At 48.6% G+C, this 22,831-nt stretch overlaps 2 protein-coding genes across 2 annotated transcripts in view; one reads left to right on the plus strand and one right to left on the minus strand.

The window, feature by feature from the left end:
- Positions 1–524: 524 nt before the first annotated feature.
- On the plus strand, positions 525–16,019 carry iqsec3b (IQ motif and Sec7 domain ArfGEF 3b). The gene is made up of 15 exons (XM_067234031.1): positions 525–1,030; positions 3,751–3,822; positions 6,325–6,451; positions 7,304–7,699; positions 7,853–8,544; positions 9,019–9,180; positions 10,140–10,262; positions 11,408–11,574; positions 12,727–12,866; positions 13,222–13,353; positions 13,450–13,549; positions 13,704–13,862; positions 14,144–14,236; positions 14,613–14,662; positions 15,597–16,019. Exons 1-15 carry the CDS (start codon positions 525–527, stop codon positions 16,017–16,019), a joined length of 3,342 nt encoding a protein of 1,113 aa, XP_067090132.1.
- A 2,769-nt stretch (positions 16,020–18,788) lies between these two features.
- ptprq (protein tyrosine phosphatase receptor type Q) overlaps positions 18,789–22,831 on the minus strand; it is a 30,593-nt gene continuing 26,550 nt past the window's right edge. Inside the window, exons 50-63 of the mRNA XM_067234246.1 lie at positions 22,691–22,764; positions 22,485–22,584; positions 22,255–22,383; positions 21,934–21,978; positions 21,407–21,433; positions 21,203–21,284; positions 20,934–21,024; positions 20,753–20,829; positions 20,418–20,552; positions 20,115–20,240; positions 19,829–19,974; positions 19,589–19,724; positions 19,287–19,410; positions 18,789–19,131 (exon numbers count right to left, since the gene is read on the minus strand). Coding sequence (XP_067090347.1) covers positions 19,094–19,131; positions 19,287–19,410; positions 19,589–19,724; positions 19,829–19,974; positions 20,115–20,240; positions 20,418–20,552; positions 20,753–20,829; positions 20,934–21,024; positions 21,203–21,284; positions 21,407–21,433; positions 21,934–21,978; positions 22,255–22,383; positions 22,485–22,584; positions 22,691–22,764 — 1,330 coding nt within the window. The 3' untranslated portion in view covers positions 18,789–19,093. The remainder of the gene's footprint in view (positions 19,132–19,286; positions 19,411–19,588; positions 19,725–19,828; positions 19,975–20,114; positions 20,241–20,417; positions 20,553–20,752; positions 20,830–20,933; positions 21,025–21,202; positions 21,285–21,406; positions 21,434–21,933; positions 21,979–22,254; positions 22,384–22,484; positions 22,585–22,690; positions 22,765–22,831) is intronic.

A 22,831-nucleotide genomic window follows, 5' to 3' on the forward strand; every position in this document is an offset into this window, starting at 1 on the left:
TGGCATGGACTGGGTTTCTGCCCTGCTCTTTCCCTCAATCCTTCTATCACACATGCACAGAAAGGGACAAAAAGAGAAATATATAAAGAGAGGAAGAACGAGAAAATAGGCTATACGTGCTCGTGTCGGTCTGTGCGTAATGACGGCAATTCGCTGTTGCCAGCCTACCCCCCCCCCCCCCCCTCTCTCTCTCTCTCTCTTGTCACATCTGGATCGGAATCTCTCATCATCAACAGTAGCACTCACTCGCGCGCACGGTAAGCGGAGAGAGGGACGAGATCCGTAGGGCCGTTCGGTGTGCCTAGCACAGAACACAACCGTTCGGGTGGCTGCGAGGGAGAGAGAGAAACCGGATCCTTGCCGTTTGCTGTTTATAATAGGACAGAATTCTCACTCTCCTTTTCACGGGATCATCTCAGCAGCTCTCTGTCATAGGCTATAGGAAACCTCTCTCATTCTCTCTCTCCCTCTGTCCTATAGCGCTATCGTTCTCTGTTTCCTTCTGTTTTATACCTCTCACGGGCATGGCGGGATCGAGCCTACTGGAAAACCCAGTGCAAGCGATTTTGTACCTGCGAGAGCTTACCACAATCGTCCAGAACCAGCAAAGTCTTATCCAGACTCAGCGATCGCGCATCGATGAACTGGACCGCCGAGTGGACGACCTGCTTGGGGAGAACAGACACCTGCGCGATGTGAGAGGACAGCAGCTTCATTATCATCATCACCCCGACCCTAGTTATCACCACCATCATTACCACCCAGACCCCCAGCCTACGGTACCTGGGCCCCTGCCTGACCATGACCCGCCGCAGCCTCAATTTGCAACGGCCCAGCCGCTGTCTACACCGCTTCAACCTGCTGACCCGGGGGAAATGCAGCTGGTCCCGGCTCATCCACAGACCCCTTCACCGGGCGAGGCTAGCCCTGGAGCAGGGGAGGACGGAACGACCAGCCCGGGCTGCCGCTCCTTAGTACCACTGACCCCCACTACCCTCTGCCGATCGCTGGCCCTGGCAAGAAAATCAGAGTGAGTGTTTTTTTTAGTTCGATCGTCAACAACAGTATTCTGTGTGCGCGCGTGTGTGTCAACCAGTGCTGCCAATTTGAGAAGAATTTGCACGCAATTGTATTTGCAACAGAAGCGGATTATTTTAACAAGAAACTAGAGCATGCCATTATATAACAAGCAGTTGTAGGACTATGGTATTGCTAAAGGCATGTCATTAGAACCAGACCGAGACTTGGCTCAGTAAAACAACTGACTTCTCTAGACGGTCGCTGGCCATGGTGCTGATTTTCTAACAGAAAAAACCTCAAGAGGTTTCTGATGTGCTGGTATGTCACATAAACTGACGCACGCATGTGCACGTGCACACATACTCTCTCTCTCTCTCTCTCTCTCTCTCTCTCTCTCTCTCTCTCTCTCTCTCTCTCTCTCTCTCTCTCTCTCTCACACACACATACACACACACAGCTGGGTATTTCTCTCTTTCCGTGCTGTGATTTGGTGTCAGGAGGGGGCGGTGTGTGTGTGTGTGCCTGCTTGTGTGCCATGCTCTGATCATGAGTGGTATCCCAGCTGGAGTCCTGATTGGTCTCTTTGGGACCAATCCCAAAGAGACCCACCGTGGTGAGGAGGAGAGGGGAAGGAGTGGAGGGTAGGGATAGGGAAATAGAAAAGAGACTGTTGGTGCTTTTCTTTCAGTCTGCGCACCCCTCTCGCCCCTGAGGGCTGTAAGGGTAGCAAATGTTGCTGGTGCTTGCCTGTCTATCCTTGTTGGAAAGACTTAATTGAGTTTAATTGAATTACACTGCACCACCTTGCACCATAACTTAGTTTTACAGACTTCAATAGACAAAACAAGAGAAATGTTTGGCATGGGCTTTGTATCTGTGATGATGGTATACATTGAAGGTAGTGTTGTCCGGTGTGGGATCAATCTCTGTGACTCCGATGGCAGTAGTTGAGTATTTGTGCGTGTCTGTGCATGGTGTGCGAGTGTGCACGCTTGGAATATGCATGTGTGTACGGCTGTCAGCACCGTACGGAATCCGGTGCCGGCTGCTGTTCAGACCACTTTTGAAAGGAGACTGTTGGGACAAATGGCTGTGTCATAACCCACTGTGTACATCAGACGTATGTATACGTGTGTGTGTGTGTGTGTGTGTGTGTGTGGGGGGGGGGTGCACGTGGATCTGCTTATGGGGGAGAGAGAATCCACCTCCTCTCCCCAGCTGAGCCACGTATCTGCCCCACTTAGCCCGTGGAGCGAACTGTAATCAGCCTCTGTCTCAGGAGAGGCAGAGAGACACAGAGGATAGAGGGATTTGTCAGAGAGATAGGGGCAGAGAGAGAGAATGTGAGAGAGAGATGAAGAGAGACAGACAGAAATACAGAGAGAGATGAAGAGAGAGAACGAGAGAGAGAGAGAAACACAGAAAGATATCGAAAAAGGGAGAGAGAGATACATTGGCAAGTCCTCTTGGCTTTGATATAGCCCTAAGGAGTTAGAGGAAGGGGCTATGGGGGCTGACGATGAACAGAACATGAAAGAGGGGCAAAGCGAGAGGATGTGAGAGAGAATGATAGTTAGGGAAAGAGAACGAGGGAGAGGGAGAGGGAGAGAGACCAACAGCAGAGAGCGAGAGAGAGAGTGAACACAAGCAGACAGCAGGGGGCGTGTGTAGTTCTGAAATATTTACCTGCTCCCTTTTGTAAGAGATGTAATAGGTGAATGGGTGCTGCTGTAAGAGGCTTGGAGACACGCTGAAGGGGTGAAGGGGATGTGGACAGTCCGTTCAAATCCCCTCTCTCTCTCTCTCTCTCTCTCTCTCTCTCTCTCTCTCTCTCTCTCTCTCTCTCTCTCTCTCTCTCTCTCTCTCTCTCTCTCCTCTCTCTCTCGGTCTCTCTCTCTCGGTCTCTCTCTCTCGGTCTCTCTCTTCTCTCTGTCCCTGCCTCTCTGTCCAGGTGTGACATGGGTCCTGGCACATGACTGAGCCCCGGTCACACACATCCATGCAGGTCCTCAGGCTCGCTGCCTCTGCCTGCTGAGGGCCAGCCCATGGCCTGCCTCATGCTGGGCTCTCCAGCCACTGATTGCCACTGAGTGGTAGCCAAAGCACTGAAGACAGGCTTGGCTTTGTGTTGCATCAATTGAATATGTGTCCATTATGCACGATAATGTATTCTGTGTGTGATTATGCTCAGTGTGTGTGTGAGAGAGTGGTCAGATTGTGTGTTTATTAGTCGTAGGCTTTGGAAGAGGGCATTAGAATGAGAGGCATAGTGAATGACCATCTGTCTGTTTCTATAAAAGCCACTCAAGGAACAGTGATTTTTTTCCCTTGCTGATGGCTGAAACAGTTTCTGCTGTTTAGCTATTGGCGTGAACGAAACACTGCTCATTTATATAGAAACATACACAGACACACATTTGTCCAGTGTCCAGGGCTAATGTGGATAGATGCAGTAGGCTGTAAGAACTTAGTGTGTGATGTGAAAGAATGTGATAGATATATCGAGAACAAACTAATGAATATCTTCGCCCTTACAGATCCTCATTGTCTGAGGGTTTGTCGATAATTGCAGTCCCTTCATGGTTTCATGCCATCACTTTAACATATCATGACAATCTTCCTCTTCTCTGCTCTTCCCTCCTCCCACTTTTGTATTTCTCCATCGTACTTCTCCTTGCATGCCCCCTCCACCCCCCCCCCCCCCTCCTCTTCCTTTCTTCTTTACAGGAGTCAGACAGTGCTGCATCAGTTTTGCTGTCCAGCCCCCGAGGCCCCAGAGGCTGATCCTATTGGTCCCTCCAGGTAAGGATGCGGCCTCCCTCTGACTCCATCTCCAGTGAGAGACAGTCCCTTTATGTATCATAACCCATTTTCCCCGGCAATGCAACCCCAAGTAAACCCTCTCTCTACTGTGTCCCATCTGTCCATTTCCATGTTCCCCCCCTTATTTCTCTCTGAAAGTCTCTCTCTCTCTCCCTCTCTCTCTCTCTCTCTCTCTCTCTCTCTCTCTCTCTCTCTCTCTCTCTCTCTCTCTCTCTCTCTCCCTCTCTCTCTTTGTACCTCTCTCTCCCTTGCTCTTTGCTTTCTCTCTCTCTCCCCCTCTCTCACTACCCTCAAGTGCAATTACTGATCCCCACAGTAGGCTTGTATAATGGCTCACGATCATTGTGCTGTTCTGTGCCTGTTTGTTGTGTGGGTGAGCGTTTGTGTGCGCGAGCACCTCAGAAACAAGTCTTCTACTTGGCCTCATATTTCTTCAATAAAGTTGTGTGTGTGTGCGAATGAATTGCCTGTGGCTAGTACCTATAGTAAGTACCTTACTCTGCCCTATTGCATGTCAGGGTTAATGCAGCATGATAAACCTATACCCTCATTAGCTTGAGGGCAGAAGTGTCTCACACACACGCACACACACACACACGCACACACACACACACACACACGCACGCACGCACGCACGCACGCACGCACGCACACACACACACACAAACTCAAAATGTTTACAATGCACAACCAGCTGTATCATGACCAACACTAAGAATATAACACCATTTCTGAGGAGGCTTGCCAACAGAGACCATCAATGTGACAGACACCGATATTCATCCATGACATTGACTGATTGAGTGGTGTCTGAATAGGAGATTCCATACCATTCTTTCTTGGCCTTATACAGCCAAACCCCGGACCAGGCAGCCATACCCACAGAGCTAACCCGCAGGCAACAAACATGCTACCATGGCAACTCAGCACTGAATGCATGTGACGCACACTGCCATAGTAACCTGAGGCTTCAAGTGTTTCTCATGTGTGGGCAGGTGTCCGGACGTCTGTCTGTTTGTTTGAATTAGGGTGTCTGTGTTTCTCATTGTGTATTTGTGTGCGCACGCCTGTTTAGAATATAAGGCGGCTGTGTATTCTCAAAGCCCAGCGAGTCATATGCAACATAGGGATCCCTCAGAATCTTTGATTCCTCTGATTCAGTACATTTTTACTGTTATCTTGCTGCTGAAAGACTGGGCGGTAGAAACACAGCATCCAGGATTTGAGCATCACATTCACTGGAGCACCTCAAGCTTTGTGTGTTGTTATTTCATCACATTAATACATCTATTATCCATATTTGCGACTTATGATTTTTTCCCCCTCCCAAATTGTATTACATATTATGCCAAATTGGAGTTTCGACAGATTTACTAAACTGTTAAATCCATTGGATTTAATTTTAAAAGAAGTCATCTAATATTCAAACACATTTTTGGTTTACTGTAATCAAAATATTGTAATTCTGTGTTCTTGTCAGATTGGGTTTCAATGTCAGAATTTTGCTATTCCGTCCGCATGTTTTCACAACAGGGAAATCCTAGGGCCCAACCACTAATCCTTACAGCTGTTTCATATTCTCCTTGTGAGCTTGCATCTACCAACCTTCAATCTCGTTTCTCTCATTCTGTGTGTAAGTGTATGCATGTGTGTATTTATGTGTGTGTTTACCCCTTGGCTGTACATATCTGTGGGGCTCATGTATGATATGAGTTGACAGATGGTTATTTATTTTTATTTTTATGACATCATCGGCATAGAGATTGCTTTTTCCGTGTCTATGTTCATGTGTTTTTTTGTATTTTGTGTGTGTGTGTGTGTGTGTGGGCAGCAGCAGAGTCATTAAGGAGCCATTGCAGCTCAGATACGTTTATTTCTGTCTGTCTGTCTCTCTCTCTCTTTTTTTCAATCCCCTAACATATTCTAATGTACTCTAATGGATTCTAACGCAGGGCTAGGACGTGGCCGTGTTTTAAATAGACTTTTGATAAAGACACCCTCCAGTGAGCAAACGAATATACACACACTCATGCAAGCACACATTTTCCTTTGTAAGGATATTAATGATCTTCCTTTACTCCTCCACCTCCAACTCCTCCTTCCTCTCTTCCGGTTGAGGACAGGCAGCAGTTGCTGCCACTGCAGAAACAAGGAGGAACTTTAGGGACATTACTTAAACATGAACAGGCTTTCTGTGTTCACACTTGTTTAGTGGTTGGCTTACCTAAGGTCTCTTAGACAAAGAGGTATGTAGGGAAGCACATATTAACTAGATAAACTATGTTAGATTCGATTGCAAGGATGGAAAGAAGGGAGGTTAGATATGAAGAATCCAGAAGAGTACACACCCACACCAATACTATAATACACACACCATCACCCGAAAGATAAATTATCCCCCTTATGTCTCTTGTCATCCTGTTGGTGAGAATCCAGAAGTCCTGGGGGGTCTTGTTCTAAACATTGTTGCTTCCCAAGCAGTGGGCAGTTGCTGAGGCTGGAGGGCGGGACTTCCTCCAGCGGACAGGAAGTGGAGGGGACAGAAGGAGGGCCCAGACGAGAAGGACCCAGTGACTATGAAATTGCCCTGGAGAACAAGAACAAACAGGTGTGTGTGTTTGTACATGGCTGTGTTTGCATGTGTGAGGAAGGGATGGAGTTGTTGTGAGTGTATTCGTGTGGTACACCTTGCGTGTTTGTGAGTCAGATATACAGTATGTGCGTGGCCAGAATATGCGTGTATGCGCCACTCTCAAAGTGTCGTACAACTGGAACATGCTTTCTGCCAGACACACTCACATTCAGATCTATTTTTGTCTCGGTTGACAAAAAATAAGAACACCAGCGTTTCCATCGCTACGGCGACAGGAACATGGTGGATGATGGGTTGTCATAGCAACAGCTAATAACTGCTGCTGGCTGCTGGAGATGTCTTTATCTCTTACAGCAAACCACTGAGGGGACTATGTAGCTGCTGTGTGTGTGTGTGTGTCTGTGGGTGTACATGTGGGTGTGTGTCCTCCTTTTCCTCCTCCTTTTCTCTCTTTCTCCCTCCCTGCCTCCCACTCCCTATCTCTCTCTGGGGCTGGGAGGAGAGAGGGGAGTTGATGGGTGAATAAATGAAGAAGGGAAACATCTGAAAGATGTATGATTTCAAAGCAAACCGTGACTGTCAGGCTGGAGAGCTGCTCCACAATGGTCTTCTAAAGGTGTTTACCATCCTGGCTGGCTGCTCCCTCCTTCGTCCTCCAACAAGCCTCCAGCCATCCTGCCCAGGCTTGTTTGCAGGAGACAGGGCTCTCCTCTGGGACACGGGAGCTCTCTTTGAATGTGGCTGGAAAAACAGGGCAGCAAAGCCAATCATCTTATCAAATGAACCACATGTGTCCTCCAAAGTATTGAGGCTTGTCAACCCTCTCCTCCCCCCTCCCCCTTCCCCTCCTCCCCCCTCCTTCTGCAGATTGAGGAGCTGGAGCAGCGCTACGGGGGCCATTTTGTGTCGCGGCGCGCCGCCTGCCGCATCCAGACGGCGTTCCGCCAGTATCAGCTCAGCAAGAACTTCCAGAAGATCCGCAACTCTCTGTCTGAGAGCAGGCTCCCCCGCCGAATTTCCTTGCGCCGGCCCAACCCGACCCGGAACCAGAACCCAGGGCAGAGACACAGCTACACTCCTCACACTCTCTTGGAGACAGGCAGCCCGGCAGGGGGAACCCTGCGGCCCAAAACCCCCCCACCACCCCCATCCCGCACCACCTCTCTGCCCCCCTCCCCTGCCTCCACCGCTACCCCTGCCCCTACCCCAGGTCCAGCCCTAGGACCCTCACTCACTCAGCTGGAAGACTGCTTCTCCGATCAGGTACCTTCCAGCACCCCCTGGCATTAGGACTTCTAGCTTAGCATCAGCATACAGATTCCCATTGCAGTTAGCATAGGCTAACCGAGCAGCTCGATCTGGCCATTGATTGGATTATTGTCACTGTTGTTGATTTCCTTCTTCGTGTGTTTGCAGCTGCACTCACTGGCCCAGTCCATTGACGATGCTCTTCGTGGGTGGAGCTTGTCGGACAGCGGTGAGAGGGCGGGGCTGTTGATGGACCCGGGGGCGTTCCGGGCAGCTGCCCAGTCCGCTTGTCTGCCCCGCAGCGCCAGCTCCCTGCTCATGGCCTTCAGGGATGTCACTGTGCACATCGACACCAACAACTACACCATCTCTACGGCAACCACCTCTACCACCACCACCACATTAGGCAACACGGGTGGGGGAGTGGGGAGCAGGCAGGCCTCGTTGGACAAAGGCGGGGTCAGGAGAGCAGCGAGCCAATCCGAGGAGCAGGGGATTGACATGGACTTCCCGGCCCCGCCCCCCAGTGAGGAGTTGGAGATGGGGGACCTGGGTTCCAGGAGGGGGTCTGCCGTGACGGGTCAGGGTGGGTTGGAAAGAGAGAGCGGCTCAGAGAGACCCGGCTCCACCTCCACCCAGTCTAACCAGCAGCCCATCCAGTCCTACACCCAGTACCAGCAGTACCAGTACCCTCAGACCCAGCAGGTCTCTGGGGGCCCCATCCCCGAGGCTCTCCAGGCCCTGGTCCTCTCTCTGCCCAGGGACCGCTGCCAAGACCCAGCCTCCTGCCGCTCGCCCACCCTCTCTACCGACACACACCGCAAACGCCTCTACCGCATAGGACTCAACCTCTTCAACGTGTGAGTGCACCCACACAGACACTTGCGCACACACACACACACACACACATACAGACTCTCAGACACACACATGCACACACACGCGCACACACACACAAAGACTCACACACTCTCAGACACACACACACACACATACACACTACACACACGCTTCAAGCTGTTTTAATCAGTATCTTAATGTCATGTTAACTTTCTCCCTTCTTGTATTACTCGACTTACGTATATTCAGAATAAAGAGAGGAAGGAGTTTACTGAGAGTTCACATGAGTTGTGAAGACTACTGTGGGTTCATATATAGCACATATGGCTGGTGTGCCCTGTGGAACTGATGTAAATGTTATGAACTCACATGCATCAGTGCTATATCTTGGACCGGTAAACACATCTATATACGCATCTAACACAAACACGCAGACACGCAAACACACACACATACACTGTGTATTCATCCCATGTCGTGTATCTCTGTTTTAGGAACCCAGAGCGGGGCATCCACTTCCTGATCACACGTGGCTTTGTCCCCGACACGGCCATCGGCATTGCCCATTTCCTGTTGCAGAGGAAGGGCCTGAGCCGGCAGATGATTGGAGAGTTCCTGGGGAACAGCAAGCTGCTCTTCAACAGGGACGTGCTCGAGTGAGTGTTCCGTACTCACCCTTCATGCATGCATGAATATTTGCTTCATAATCCTAGAAACCTCACTTCAATACATAAGAGCAGGCACACCTATGCACCCATGTGATCACTCACACACACACGCATAAGGACGTGCACACACATACACCCACAGCCTCTTACACACACCCACCCACACACACACACACACACACACACACACACACACACACACACACACACACACACACACACACACACACACACACACACACACACACACACACACACAGTTAAAGCCCACACTGCAGGGGGATCCAGCATAGAAGCTGTTCGCTGTTTGTTGCTAAGGTGGTACACAAAATTGTAGAAATAGGTCACTGCTCTAAGCATACACACCAATGCTGTCCTCTCTGCTGTCTCTCTCCCCCTGTTTCTCTCTCTCTTTCTCTGGCTTTTATTTCCGTCTCTCCTGCCTCGCTCTCTCTCCCACCCTCTCTCTCTTTCTCTCTCTCCCTATGCCACCCTCTCACTCTCTCTCTCTTGCTCTCTCTCTCACTCTAACTCATACTCTCATTATCCCTATCTCCTACCTCTTTCTGTAGTGTTCTCTCATCTCCCTCACTCTCCTTTCTTCACGGCAATCTTTGTGCAAACTCTATTTGCTCTTTCTTTCACTCTCCATCTCCTTCATTCTCTCTCTCTCCATCTCTGCATGTGTGTATGTGCAAGGCTTCCAGGTCAGCGCTTCCGAAATGGAAGTATGACTGAAAGGAGAAAAATGCCAGCAGCGATTACACACCCATCGTTCACTCACAGCTTACTCACTCACTCACTCACTCACTCACTCATTCACAGTGGTCTCCAAAACACTTGGCTGCAGCAATGACAACAACAAGACACAAATCTGAAGTAATGGTCTCTCTCTCTCTCTCTCTCTCTCTCTCTCTCTCTCTCTCTCTCTCTCTCTCTCTCTCCAGCTGTGTGGTGGATGAGATGGACTTCTCGGGGATGGAGCTGGACGAGGCCCTGAGAAAGTTCCAGGCTCATGTTCGTGTGCAGGGCGAGGCCCAGAAGGTCGAGAGGCTTATCGAAGCCTTCAGGTGAGCCCTCGCATCTCAGACAACCCTCCCCTCCTCCCACTCTCCCCCGCAACATCCCCATGTCACTAACACTCTTCATTTTCACAAAGCTCTCAATTATGACAACCAGTCAGAACAATGAGTACGATTCCACTAACTAATCACACTCCTCATTAGAAGAGGCAGAGAGCCAATTATATTCTGGCGTAAAGCTGACTTGAAGGGTAGATGCAGACATGGAATTCATATCTATTATGTAACAGGTGTTATGTCATCTGTTGGAAGTGTGACTAGGCTGTCATACACGGGTGGTATTCTGTGCCAGCTGGCATGTAACTTTCATATGCAGATATGAAGATAAGAGAACTGTAGCTAGTGTAGAAATAACTTTGTTATGTAAGCACATAAACACACACTCACAAAAGCAATCACACGTACACACCCATACACGCATTCCAACATAACCACGCAAACACCCCGGATACACACACACACACAGCTCCTCCCTTGTGTCAGACTTTGATGTGTCTGCTGTAGACGTACATCAAGCTGAACTCTCTGAAGTGTGTGTGTGTGTGTGTCTGCTTGATACTTGGGAGGAGAGTCATAGCATTTAAGCAGTGTCAGTGACAGTCGATGTTGCCATTCAAACGACACACAGTCTCTGTCTTTTAACCCCAGACTTGGACTCAGACACTACCTAGGACCTCCACTTGCTCATAGACCGTGAAGGAAGACGACCAAAGAGTTGTCTTCACACAGGTTTACATTAGAGCAATACAAACTGTCTCCTTCTGAACTCACATGGGGGCTAAAAGCCTGCCACTAAAAGGGCTGACTGAAAGTGTGTGCGACAGAGTGGAGTGGAGTTAAGCGAGAGAGAGAGAGAGAGAGAGAGAGAGAGAGAGAGAGAGAGAGAGAGAGAGAGGAAAGAGACAGAGACAGAGACAGAGAGAGAGAGAGGGACAAGAAGTGGTTTATCTGCAGGCGGTGAGGGGGCAGAAAAGGTCTGTTACCACAGTGAAGTCTCCAGGGTCAGCACTCTCCCAGCCAATAGAGTGCTGAGTGTGACCCCAAATGACATGGTCTTGTTGTAAGTGTTTTTTTATGACTGCCATACTTCCAGCATTAGTCCTCCTATCTCCCTGTCTCTCCTCTGTGTGCAGCCAGAGGTACTGCATGTGTAACCCAGATGTGGTGCAGCAATTCCACAACCCAGACACCATTTTCATCCTGGCCTTCGCTGTGGTACTGCTCAACACCGACATGTACTCCCCAAACATCAAACCCCAGCGCAAGATGGGCCTCGACGACTTCATACGCAACCTGCGAGGTCAGTTCGGCTGGGTTTGGGAGGCAGTGTGTGTATGGAGGCGGGGTATAGCTCAGTGGTTAGAGTATTTGACTGCATATCAGGAGGTTGAAGGTTCAAATTCAAGACTGTGTGTTTCTTTGGTTAAAAATGGCTGCTAAAGTTAATACAGGATTATTTAGATAGACAAATACAGAGAGATAGAGACTTGCCAGAGGTCTTTGGAAAGGCCTGGTACATTGTATTTGCCTCTACATCAGCTTGTTAGAGGTTTCTTTTCTTTGTTTAGTTTTTGTTTTTTTGTGTTTTTTTTTGGTTCTGCTGAAATATCCAAAAGAAGAGAGGAAGAGTAAAGCTGGTGTGACAGAACGCTTTCAGAGACAAGCTCCAGTGTCAGCATCAAACTAGAGACAGTATAATGAGCCACAGACATGTTTCAACATTTATGGGAGACTATTTTCGAGCCCAGGGTAAGAACAGACACAGGTATTTTTGGAGCGCAGGCACACACACTTGCTTCACAGTCCCTTCACATCAGAGAGAAATCAGTAAGAGGGAGACCGGAGACACCAAAGTGAGACCCGACCTGCCGTCAGATAAGACCACACTAATACGCAATCTAGAGAGAAAAAGAGAGAGAGAGAGAGAGACCATCTGGTTGGAGATCAGTGGTTCTAAAACGGTCTGGTCTGATGGCTAGAGGATTCCTCATCAGTGCAGACCTCCACATCCTCTCCCCATCTGAGTGACAGCTGTCGGAGGGGGACTTAATGGAGTTGTAGGGAGAGATTACCTTGAGAGAACTAAGACTAATGCCCCTGCTAGCTCTGGTCCTGATGGCCCTTCAGCTCCTATTATGGGGGTGTATTCTCCTTGAGGACTGCTGAGGGGAAGGCTACACTGTCCTCAGACTTGCTGGTGTCTGTCTACCTGGCTTGGGTGAAGCCTCCCAGGGGGACACACATCACACACTCCCTCTAGTGGTGCAACTGGAGACTTTCACCCTGGGGCTGTGCTCCAGGGCTTTTACAACCTGTGCCGTCTTTATAATGTGTCTGGTGTGGATGTGTGCTGTCTATAGGTTATCGACAATAGTATTTACTGATGGTGTGTGTTTGTGTGTCTGTAGTTTGTGTACAGTAGTATTCACTGAGGGTGTGTGTGTGTCCTCAGGAGTAGATGATGGGGCTGATATTCCCAGAGAGATGGTTTCTGGGATATATGAGAGGATCCAACAGAGAGAGCTCCGCTCCAATGAGGATCATGTCACCTACGTCAGCCGCGTGGAGCAGTCGATACTCGGCATGAAAACCGTGAGTATTCGTGTGTCTGTGTGTGTAGTTTTTTGGGTGTTTTCTTTTTTCACCAGCACTGGTGAAAAACACTCATGTTTCTTTCAATATATTTGCCGGTACTGGTGAAAAACATTCGTATTCCTTTCTATTTTCTCTCTTTTTGTCCTAATATGTTTGTACTGTTCTGTCTTTCTTTCTACCCTGTCTCTCTCTTCTCTATACGTTTGTTCTGTCTCTTCCCTTCCTCTCTCCTCTATCTCACTCCTCTCTTTCACTCTTTTTCTCTCCTATCTCTCTATTTCTCCTGTCTCTCTCCTCTATTTCAATCTGTCTGTGTCCTATCTCTCTCCTCCTCCTATTTCTCTGTCTGTAGATCCTGTCTGTGCCCCACAGGCGCTTGGTGTGTTGCTGTCGCCTGTTTGAAGTGTCAGACGTCAACAAGCCTCAGAAACAGAAGCTGTCGTCTCACCAGAGAGAGGTTTTCCTTTTCAACGACCTCCTTCTGGTGAGCACCCTCATCCTCTACACCAGCACCTCTCTCTGGAGCTGCGCGCCTCCCAACTGACTCTCTTTCTGTGTGTGTGTGTGTGTTTGTGTGTAGATCCTCAAGGTGTGTCCCAAGAAGAAAACATCTGCCTCGTACACCTTCTGCAAAGCCATGGGTCTACTGGGCATGCAGTTCCATCTGTTCTCCAATGAATGTAAGACACACAGAACCTCAGACTCTCTCCTGTATCACTTATGTATGACATCACTTATGTATGACATCACTTATGTATGGTAGTTTCTCCTCCTCCTTCTGGGGGACTAACAGTGTGTGTGTGTGTGTGTGGATTATGTGTGTCCCTTCTCCAGGCTATGCTCATGGCATCACCATGCTGAGCCCCTTCACCTCCGAGAAGAAACAGCTGGTGAGTTTCTGCTCCCCCAGCGGAGAGGAGCTGCGCAAGTTTGCCGAGGAGCTGCGAGAGTCCATCACCGAGGTCAACGAGATGGAGCAGATCCACATCCAATGTGAGGATGGATACACGCATGCAAACACCCACACACTCTTATACCTACGCACAGGCAGACCCGCGAAAACGTCCATGTGCGCGCACACACACTCACAGAGACAAACATGCGGACACGCAACACGTGCACAACGCACATGCACACACGTGCACACACACACATGCAAACACATGCAACGCGCTCAAACACATGTACGCACACACGTGATGCGCACAGGGCAGGAGACAAGAGATAGAGGATAGAGGTCATGGCCTTTGGGGGTTTATATTTGTGTTGTACAGGGGAGCTGGAGAGACAGCAGGGGATCCAGCCTCACTCCTCACACACCAACGGCAGCCAGCTGGACACCCACACAGGACACGGGTCTCCCTCAGGTACCTCCCCACACACACCCTCCACAACACGGAGGGAAAAAGGGAAAGAGAGACAGAGAGAGAAAGATGGGGAGAAAACAAGACAGAATGAGATAGTGAGACAGAGAGACAGAGAGAGAGATAGTGAGACAGAGAGAGAGAGAGAGATGGTGAGACAGAGAGAGAGATAGTGAGACAGAGAGACAGAGAGAGAGAGAGACGGTGAGACAGAGAGAGATAGTGAGACAGAGAGACAGAGAGAGAGATGGTGAGACAGAGAGAGAGAGAGAGAGAGAGAGAGAGAGAGAGAGAGAGAGAGAGAGAGAGAGAGAGAGAGAGAGATGGTGAGATGGTGAGACAGAGAGAGATTCCCTCAGCCTCAACTCTCTCTCCTCAGGTCAGCAGGACACTTATGAGAAGACAGGCAACAACAACAACACAGTGGAGGTGAGTGACACACACTCACCCAGGTAAGTGTGTGTTCTGTGTTTGTGTGTGTTGAGTGTGCGCATAAATGTTCTGGCAGACTTGTGCTTTGATCTGGGTGTAGCGTGTGCTTCATGTGTATCTTTGTCAGTGACCTGAAATGAACTGGGTGTGCTCAGGCAGTTACACCACATATTAGATTTTCCTGGATATTATATTTCTGCTTGGGGAAATGGTCGAAGGGTCGATATGATACTGCCTGGTGTTGGCTGGAGTGTGCTTTATGGACGGTGTTGGCTGCAAGGGCTTCCCTCCATCAGTCACTATTAGTCTTCAGCTAACCGCTTACAGCCTACAGCCAGTGGAGCCCTCATGACTGCATCATCAGCCACTTTTAGCTTTTAGTGCACCGCTAACACATCAGACGTCTTCCAGCCTTAAAAAATTACAATCAGACCCAGAAGGTTTTTCTAAAACCATCTCCACTGCCACTCTCTAGCTTGATGCTATATCCAGTATGTCTGTGTATGTGTAGGTGTGTCTTTGTGAATCCAATCCAGCTTCTTTCCTACAAATGCCCAGAGTAAAGATAGAATTCCTCCCCCCCTCCCTCCTATCCATTCTCTTTCTTTCTCTCCTCTCTCCCTTCTTTTTTCCCTCCACCTGCCTTCTGTCCTTCAGAGTTGCATATAACTGTGTCAGGGCGACACCCCACCCTCGGTGTCAACTCCCCCACTACCCCAGTCGCTCTCCCTCCTACTGTGCTAGCACACACACACTTTAAACCTCTCCTTTCCACCTAGGTATGAATCTGGGCTGGCGTGCGTGTGTGCATCTGCATGCGCTCCCTCCCTGCATGCCTGCATGCTCGTGTGTGTAACCCACCAGAGGGCTGCGTAGAGGCTGCGTTCAGGCTGGTAACTCCTCATGCGTTCTCTGACTGTTCCTAAACTAGGTGTCAATTCACAACAGGCTGCAGACCTACCAGCTGAGCCAGCCCAGCATTGAATCCACTGCTCTGGCCCTGGCCGCCCCCCCAGCCCTGCACAGCCCCGGCCAGCTGGGGGAGCTCCGCCCAGAGACACTCATTCAATGCCAGCAGATCGTCAAGGTCATCGTCGTGGACCAGAGTGGGCGAGGGCGGATGGAGGCTTTCCTCAGCCAGAGCCCTACCTCCCACCGCTTGATCCAATCAGCTATGTCCACACCCGTGCATGTCAGGGAGGGCGACGGCCCCCAGCCTCCCCTGCCCCCGCCTCCTCCCCCGTATAACCACCCCCACCAGTTCTGCCCCCCCGACTCTCCTATGCCCCTCCACCACACTCTGCCCTACCCAATAAGGAGGAGGAATTCCAGCGGCTCCCGCAGCATCGTCTGACAAAACTACAATTCCCAGTTTCCATTACCAACTTCCTGATGGTCCATTCAGAGGAGTCTCTTATCTACAATACATACAATTACTTGTATATTGCAGAAGGGGGTAAGGGACTTAAATGAAAAATGAAGTTGGTTGGTTGAGAAGAAAATGGAGATGAGGAATTAAAAATAATACAGAGAATTCAGACGTAAGTCTAATCACATAATCAGTATTTTTGAATATCGAGTCGTTTTCAAACATTTGTAAAGACAGATTTTCTAATCTCGCATCTGCACATATTCTAAGATTGAATACACCGTCTTGTCTGTTTCTCTCACACATTAACTTGTAAACAAGACCTTGTGATTCCCACCCGGTTTATGCACCTCAAAACATTTTTCTTTGGCACGCAGTGTGGCTGTGATGTGTGTTAATGACTGTAAAAAGCTGCCAGACAGACTTGCACAGGCAGCTTCAGAAGGGGTGAGAGGGTCGGACCAAAGCCAGCATCCAGGATAAAGACATGGGCCTGTTCTGTCACTGGGCCTGAAGGACTCGAGTCTGTTTGGCTAAACCACAGCCACTCTCCCCTGTATAATCCAGATAGTGAGCAGTGTGACCTTGACACATGCCCATCGCAATCTGAATTGCTTTTTTCCTATTCAACATGTGAGTGGATTTTCAAGTGGAATGGAGGTGTATGTGTGAGAGTTTATGCGGGGGTTATAGCTAATACTCAGAATCTCTGTAGAATAGTGCTTAAGAGCTCAGGATAAAATGTACTTCTCATTACCACATATCTCCTATCCTCTGTCCCTTCCCAAGGGTTTAGAGCATTAAGCCATTGTATATTTAGCATACTAACGGAAGACATTGAAAAGGGCTGATTTGATTCAGTCCTGAACTGTTACAATACATTAATAGGGTTTTTTTCTTGGCCTATTCTGAACTAATTACTGTGAATAAGGGATTTCCATTGAATACACTTCTCATTCCAGGATTATTCTTAATCTGGGTCTGGGAGAGTACTCCTGGGATTAATGTTGTACAATCTAGTTCCATACAGGGTTACCTAATCTCACCTCTTATAGTATCTCTTATGGTCCCTTCCAGTCACCTGCTATGTTCTGTAAACGACTGCATGTTACAGAGGGATGTACACACACACACACACACACACACACACACACACACACACACACACACACACACACACACACACACACACACGGCACACTCACTGAGCATAAAAATATTGACAGATACATGTTATTGATTAGAACACTGAATGTTGCATTATCAGAGTATGTTTATTTATCTATAAATGATTTCAGTACAATCCCCAAGTCAACCTGAATATTGTCATAATATTTTGAGCCAGTGAATTTAGTACAGGCTATGGATCTGACCCAGGAAATAACACAGATGTTCATTTTTGTATCATTTGCACCACAGAGTATATTGTTTCTTGTTACGGTGATATAGTTTGAATATATACAGTGACTGGAGTGCCAGTGTGTGTATCGACATGTATGTAGTTGTATAGAGAATATCTAGTTTAAATAGAGAAAAGAGCTATACAGATAAATATTAGATGTATACCCTGTTGCCATGACAGATGGAAAGGAGGCAGATTTTATATATTGCAGTTTTGTTACCATTAATTTGATCATATTACAGGTATGACATGATAGTAATGTCAATGATGCTCTTTAATGGTGTGAAAAGGGCTATGCTGTACAGTAAATGTAACACTGCAAACACAGACCTACTCACACACCAATTTACAAACATACACACACACAAACACACACACACATTAAAGCTGCCAAAATACATTTAAAATCCCCCATATGTGAGTTATCTTGAAAATCTGTTGATTTAAGAGTTATCAACCCAATTAAGTTTGTCTACTAAGTTGGAGTTTCATTTGCTACAGTATTCTACAGCATGATTTGCAGGAATTTGAGATTTTAACTGTATCATTGTTCAGGGCATGTTGAGTTGATTGGTCATTTTTCCACCTCCCCTTTCCTCTCCCATGCCCCCCTCCCCTATGGATGGTTGTCATGGAATTTAATCCAGTCTCTCCCACCTTTACTGTAAAGCACTAACAGTGACCTGTGCACCATCACAAAGTGTTTATAAAGAATATTTATAAGAAGATGAGAGTGTTTACCTATGGAATACAGTATTTATAAAGTTTTATGTTTGAAGAGAATGAAAGAATAAAGTAGTTTTTACTGGCGTCCTGACTGTGAGTGTGTGTGTGCGTGTGTGTAAAGACAGAATAGTTCCCATTCACAGTATAGAAAGGAAAGGAGGCAGAGGGAGATGATAGGGACATAGTAATACAGCAGTACAGTATAGTATACAGGATTTTACTTCTTGATCAAAACAGATATACTGTACACTCTGACAGGAATACTTCAAACACCCTGACAATAGAACAAACCAACACAAAAACAATATTTGGCTGAATAACTTATTTGACAAAACATAATAACCAAATGTAATACATAGTGAAATGACTAGTGCAAGATACTTGTATGCATCCATTCACCTCAAATGATTGTGTCCATCTCCACTCCTCTCTCTCTCTCTCTCTCTCTCTCTCTCTCTCTCTCTCTCTCTCTCTCTCTCTCTCTCTCTCTCTCTCTCTCTCTCTCTCTCTCTCTCTCTCTCTCTCTCCCTCTCTCCCTCTCTCCCTCTCTCTCTCTCTCTCTCTCTCTCTCTCTCTCTCTCTATCTATCTATCTATCTATCTATCTATCTATCTATCTCTCTCTCTTTCTCTTTCTCTCTCTCTCTGTGTTTCCATTGGTGAGGACTTGTGTGTGGGTGGTTGCAGAGAAGCTGTTGTTTAGACTCTTCTGGAACTGGTCTGGGGCTTAGCTCTGGTCTCATTACTCTTCTTCTCCTCTGCCTCTCGCTCTTTCATTCCTACCCCCGGTCTCTCCCTCTGTCTCTTTTCCCCCAATCTCTCCAAGTTTTCCCCCTTCCTACCTGGAAAGGTCTATTTGAGGGTCTTTTTTGGCCCTATGACTCAGCGAACTGTGTCTCTTCATCAGACACCAGGTGTAAATGTGTCGGTCATTACATGGTGGTCTCCTCCCATTCCAGCTCAATATCACCTGCAAACGCCAAGAACAGGGTGAGTGTTTGTGTGCAGGCTTGTTTGTGTGTTAGTGTCAATGCGTGTGCGTTTGTGGGTGTACTTGTATGAATGTGTGGGTGCTAGTGTTAACGTGTGTTTGCTTAGTTAGCGTGAATGTGTGTGTTTGCTTACCCTCCATTGCGTCCAGCGAGTCCATCTTCTCCAGGGCAGAGTAGTTGACGAACCAAATGGACTGGCTGTTCCCTTTACTACTCAGGAGGTCTAATGTGCTTTGGTGCAGGAACATGTACTGTGCCTGAGAGAAAAAACACACAAACACACATCTGAACAATTCTATTTTGCTGTCGAACACCAAATGACATCTGACTTGTGTGTGGGAAAGGTGAGAAAGGCCTGAGTTTGAGTGCGAGACAGGCTTGTGTGTGTATATGTGTGTGGGTGTGTGTGTGTGTCGTTAACTCGCATGCACTCACCAGATTCTGTACCATGCACATCCTCTCACTGCGTAGCTCTGCCACCAGTCCGTACACATCCACAAAGTCATGGTCACTGATGTGCTGAATGAGGTGGTCGAGAGCGATGAACACACCTGTCCTGCCCACACCAGCACTGTGCACAACACACACACACATAGACACACACACGTTCAGGTCATGGCACCACAGTATCGGCGCAGATTCAATTCCAGTTCCCCTCGTGCAGTCCAGTCCTACCTGCAGTGTACCACCATGGTGGTGTTGTCGTGCCTGTTGGCCCGAATGGCTTTGACAAACTGGATGAGAGTGCTGCTGGACTCAGGGACCCCATGCTCTGGCCAGGACGTGTAGTTGAAATGATGGACCACCATATAGTCCCCATGCTGCACACACACACACACAAATGGAAGGAGGAGTAGAGAGGAGGAGGAAGTCGCAATCAGTTCAAGAGGTCGTGAGCTAGATTTCTAGTTTGTGAGAGTGTGTGCAGTTGCATGAGTGTGTTTGTGTGTGTGAGAGTTACCCTTTCAACTTTGAGTGCTCTGACAGTCCAATCTGGGTAGACGTCCTCGGTCAGCTTGGTAATGATGATGTCGCCAAACACTGTCACCGGCTTGTTGTCCTCCGGCCAGTACTGGTGACACCGGATCTGAACACCCACCCACACACACACACACACACACACACACACACACACACACACACACACACACACACACACACACACACACACACACACACACACACACACACACAGGGTGACCCCTGATCTGAGGGAACTGGCATCGGATAGTCCTCATCCACCAGACCCAGAGAGACGTCTTACCCTGCCCTTCTCATAGCACTGTGTGAGCATGGCGATGGTGCGTGTCCTGGTCTCCCAAATCATCCTCCAGAAATCTGCCACAGTGCCAGGCAGAGGACCCTGGGTAGCTATGAACTCATTAGGACACAGATAGCCCTACACACGGAGGGAGAGACAGTAAAGAGAGAGAGACATACAGTATATAGAGAGAGAGAAAGCAATGAAGGTGAAGGTGCGCGAGCCAAAACACACAGATGTAGAGGTGTCCGATGCTCACAGATGGTGGGAGAGGCTAACTCATACCAGCAGTTCTGACTACACCCCAGGTTAGCTGCTATGCTGCCAGGGAAACTCACAGAGATGAAGCTGGCGTTAATGTAGTCCGACCCGGGCATGCCTGGCTCCGAGAGCAGCTTCACACGGTTGTTGTTGTCTGGAGAGCCAACAGAGAGAGAGTTTGTGTGTGTTCTGTACTTAACTAGACATCCACACAGAAGGAGACAGCATTAAGCAGCAGTCTTGGCCTGGTCCACCTACATGGCTTGATGTTGGTGAAGCGGTTCTTGGACCTGTTCCAGGGCAGGTCTGCATCTGAGGTCGCCAAGTCCTGCAGCAGCTTGGGAAGCTCCTGCATTCGCACACACGCGCGCACACACACAGGCAGACACACACACAGGCAGACACACACACAGGCAGACACACAGACACCGAATCTAGCAGCAGGTATTGTACTGTATATGTTCTATGAAAAGTAATCTTCTACTGTACAGTATATAATCACACACACAGTTTGGAATAGTACGTACAGAAAATTCCTCCTGGAACTTGGAATTGTCATTGGCACACAGGTCTTCCACGTGCTGCAGGAAGGACTTCTTATTGACCGGTCTGAGAGAGAGAGTCAAGGGAAGGGAGAGGGAGGCAAAACGAGACAGGTTGAACAGACATGTCATGAAGCCAATAACCACTAAGCAGCACTCAGTGTGCACATTAGCAGCAAGATAACTTACTTGAGGGACTTCCTGTAACTGAGAAGCCTGGAACAGAGTTCAGAAAGAAGAGGGTAAGAACCAGACTACAGTTACACACTCTCTTTATCGTTAGCAGCAGACACGGCTAACAGACACAGCAAACACAGACACAACTACAGTCACACAACAGGAGGAAGAAACTCGGGCTAGTCCGGTTAGTTGTGACAGTTAGCAAGAACAGAGAAGGCCGCTTCACATAGCTCACTCCACCTCAACCAACAGCATTGCCAGAGACACCAAACCACACACTCTCCTAGCAGCCTGACATCCACACACAGGTACAACAGCACAGTAATGAAAGAGGGATCAAACCACACATCTCTGACTGTGAGGAACACATACCCTGCCTAATAATGGTCTCCAGTTAGAGATGGATGAAGTGACTGACTATGTGATCTAGGGCTAGACTAACAGTGCAGTCCCCACGTACATGGGGACTTATTGACACCACGGCACAACAGCAACACACAGTGGAACGCTACACACACAGTGCCACCCAAACTTACTGGATGACAAATATCTCCTTCCGTCTAAAGAAGAAAGAAGAGTACCTGGAGAGAGAGCGTGGGCGAGGGGTTAAAAGCTAGCGTAGCTTTGTGCGCGGTCTCAGGCAAAGCCAGGAGGACATCACATGAAAGCAGCAGTGTGGACGTGTTGTTGTGTGTGCGAGATGGATACGACCAGAGCGTATTAGTCAAGTTGCATTACAGTGCATTACTATGGCAACTCCAGAACGGTGCGCCATTGCCTGCGGTCTACTGTTGGGCTTGGAAGGGGCTTAGCCGCATGCGCACACACACACACACACGCGCGCACACACAACTGACCGGTGTAGCTTCTCTTCCTTCAGTTCCAGGTCTGCCACAGTGATCAGCTGGTCTAGTTTAAACTTGGTCTCGATAATCTCCGCCTCTCTGGGAGAGTAAGTCCCGCCCTCCTTCTGGCGCTGGCGAATCCTGCCATGGGAAGAGGAACACGTCAATCACTCGGAACCCCGGAGGCCTGGCGCGGCGGGTGTGATCAGTCCGTGTGTGTCCCCGCGTGAGAGAGCTCCTACCTGACGGAGGCGTAGATGATGAGGATGAGGAGCACAGCCAGGAAGAAGGAGAGGAGGACGCCCAGAATGATCTGTTCATCCCGGGTCAACAACCCATCCACTGTGTTCGGGAGAGAGAAACATGTTTCTCCTTCGTTTCTCTTTCGTTGACTTACCGAGTGTGCTGTCTTTAGGGAACTCTGTGGGGTTCAAAGAGGTGTGTATACCTGCCGTTCTGACATGCTCGGAGAAATCCGAGTCAGTGTACTGTCCGTTGATGTTGGTGGCCCGGAATCGAAATCTGGCCAACACACAGCACAACACAGCTTAGAAGCAGCTCTGAACATCTAAATGGACTAGTTGTGTTT

This window comes from Osmerus mordax, chromosome 4 (assembly GCF_038355195.1).
Source record: "Osmerus mordax isolate fOsmMor3 chromosome 4, fOsmMor3.pri, whole genome shotgun sequence".
NCBI lineage: Eukaryota > Metazoa > Chordata > Actinopteri > Osmeriformes > Osmeridae > Osmerus > Osmerus mordax.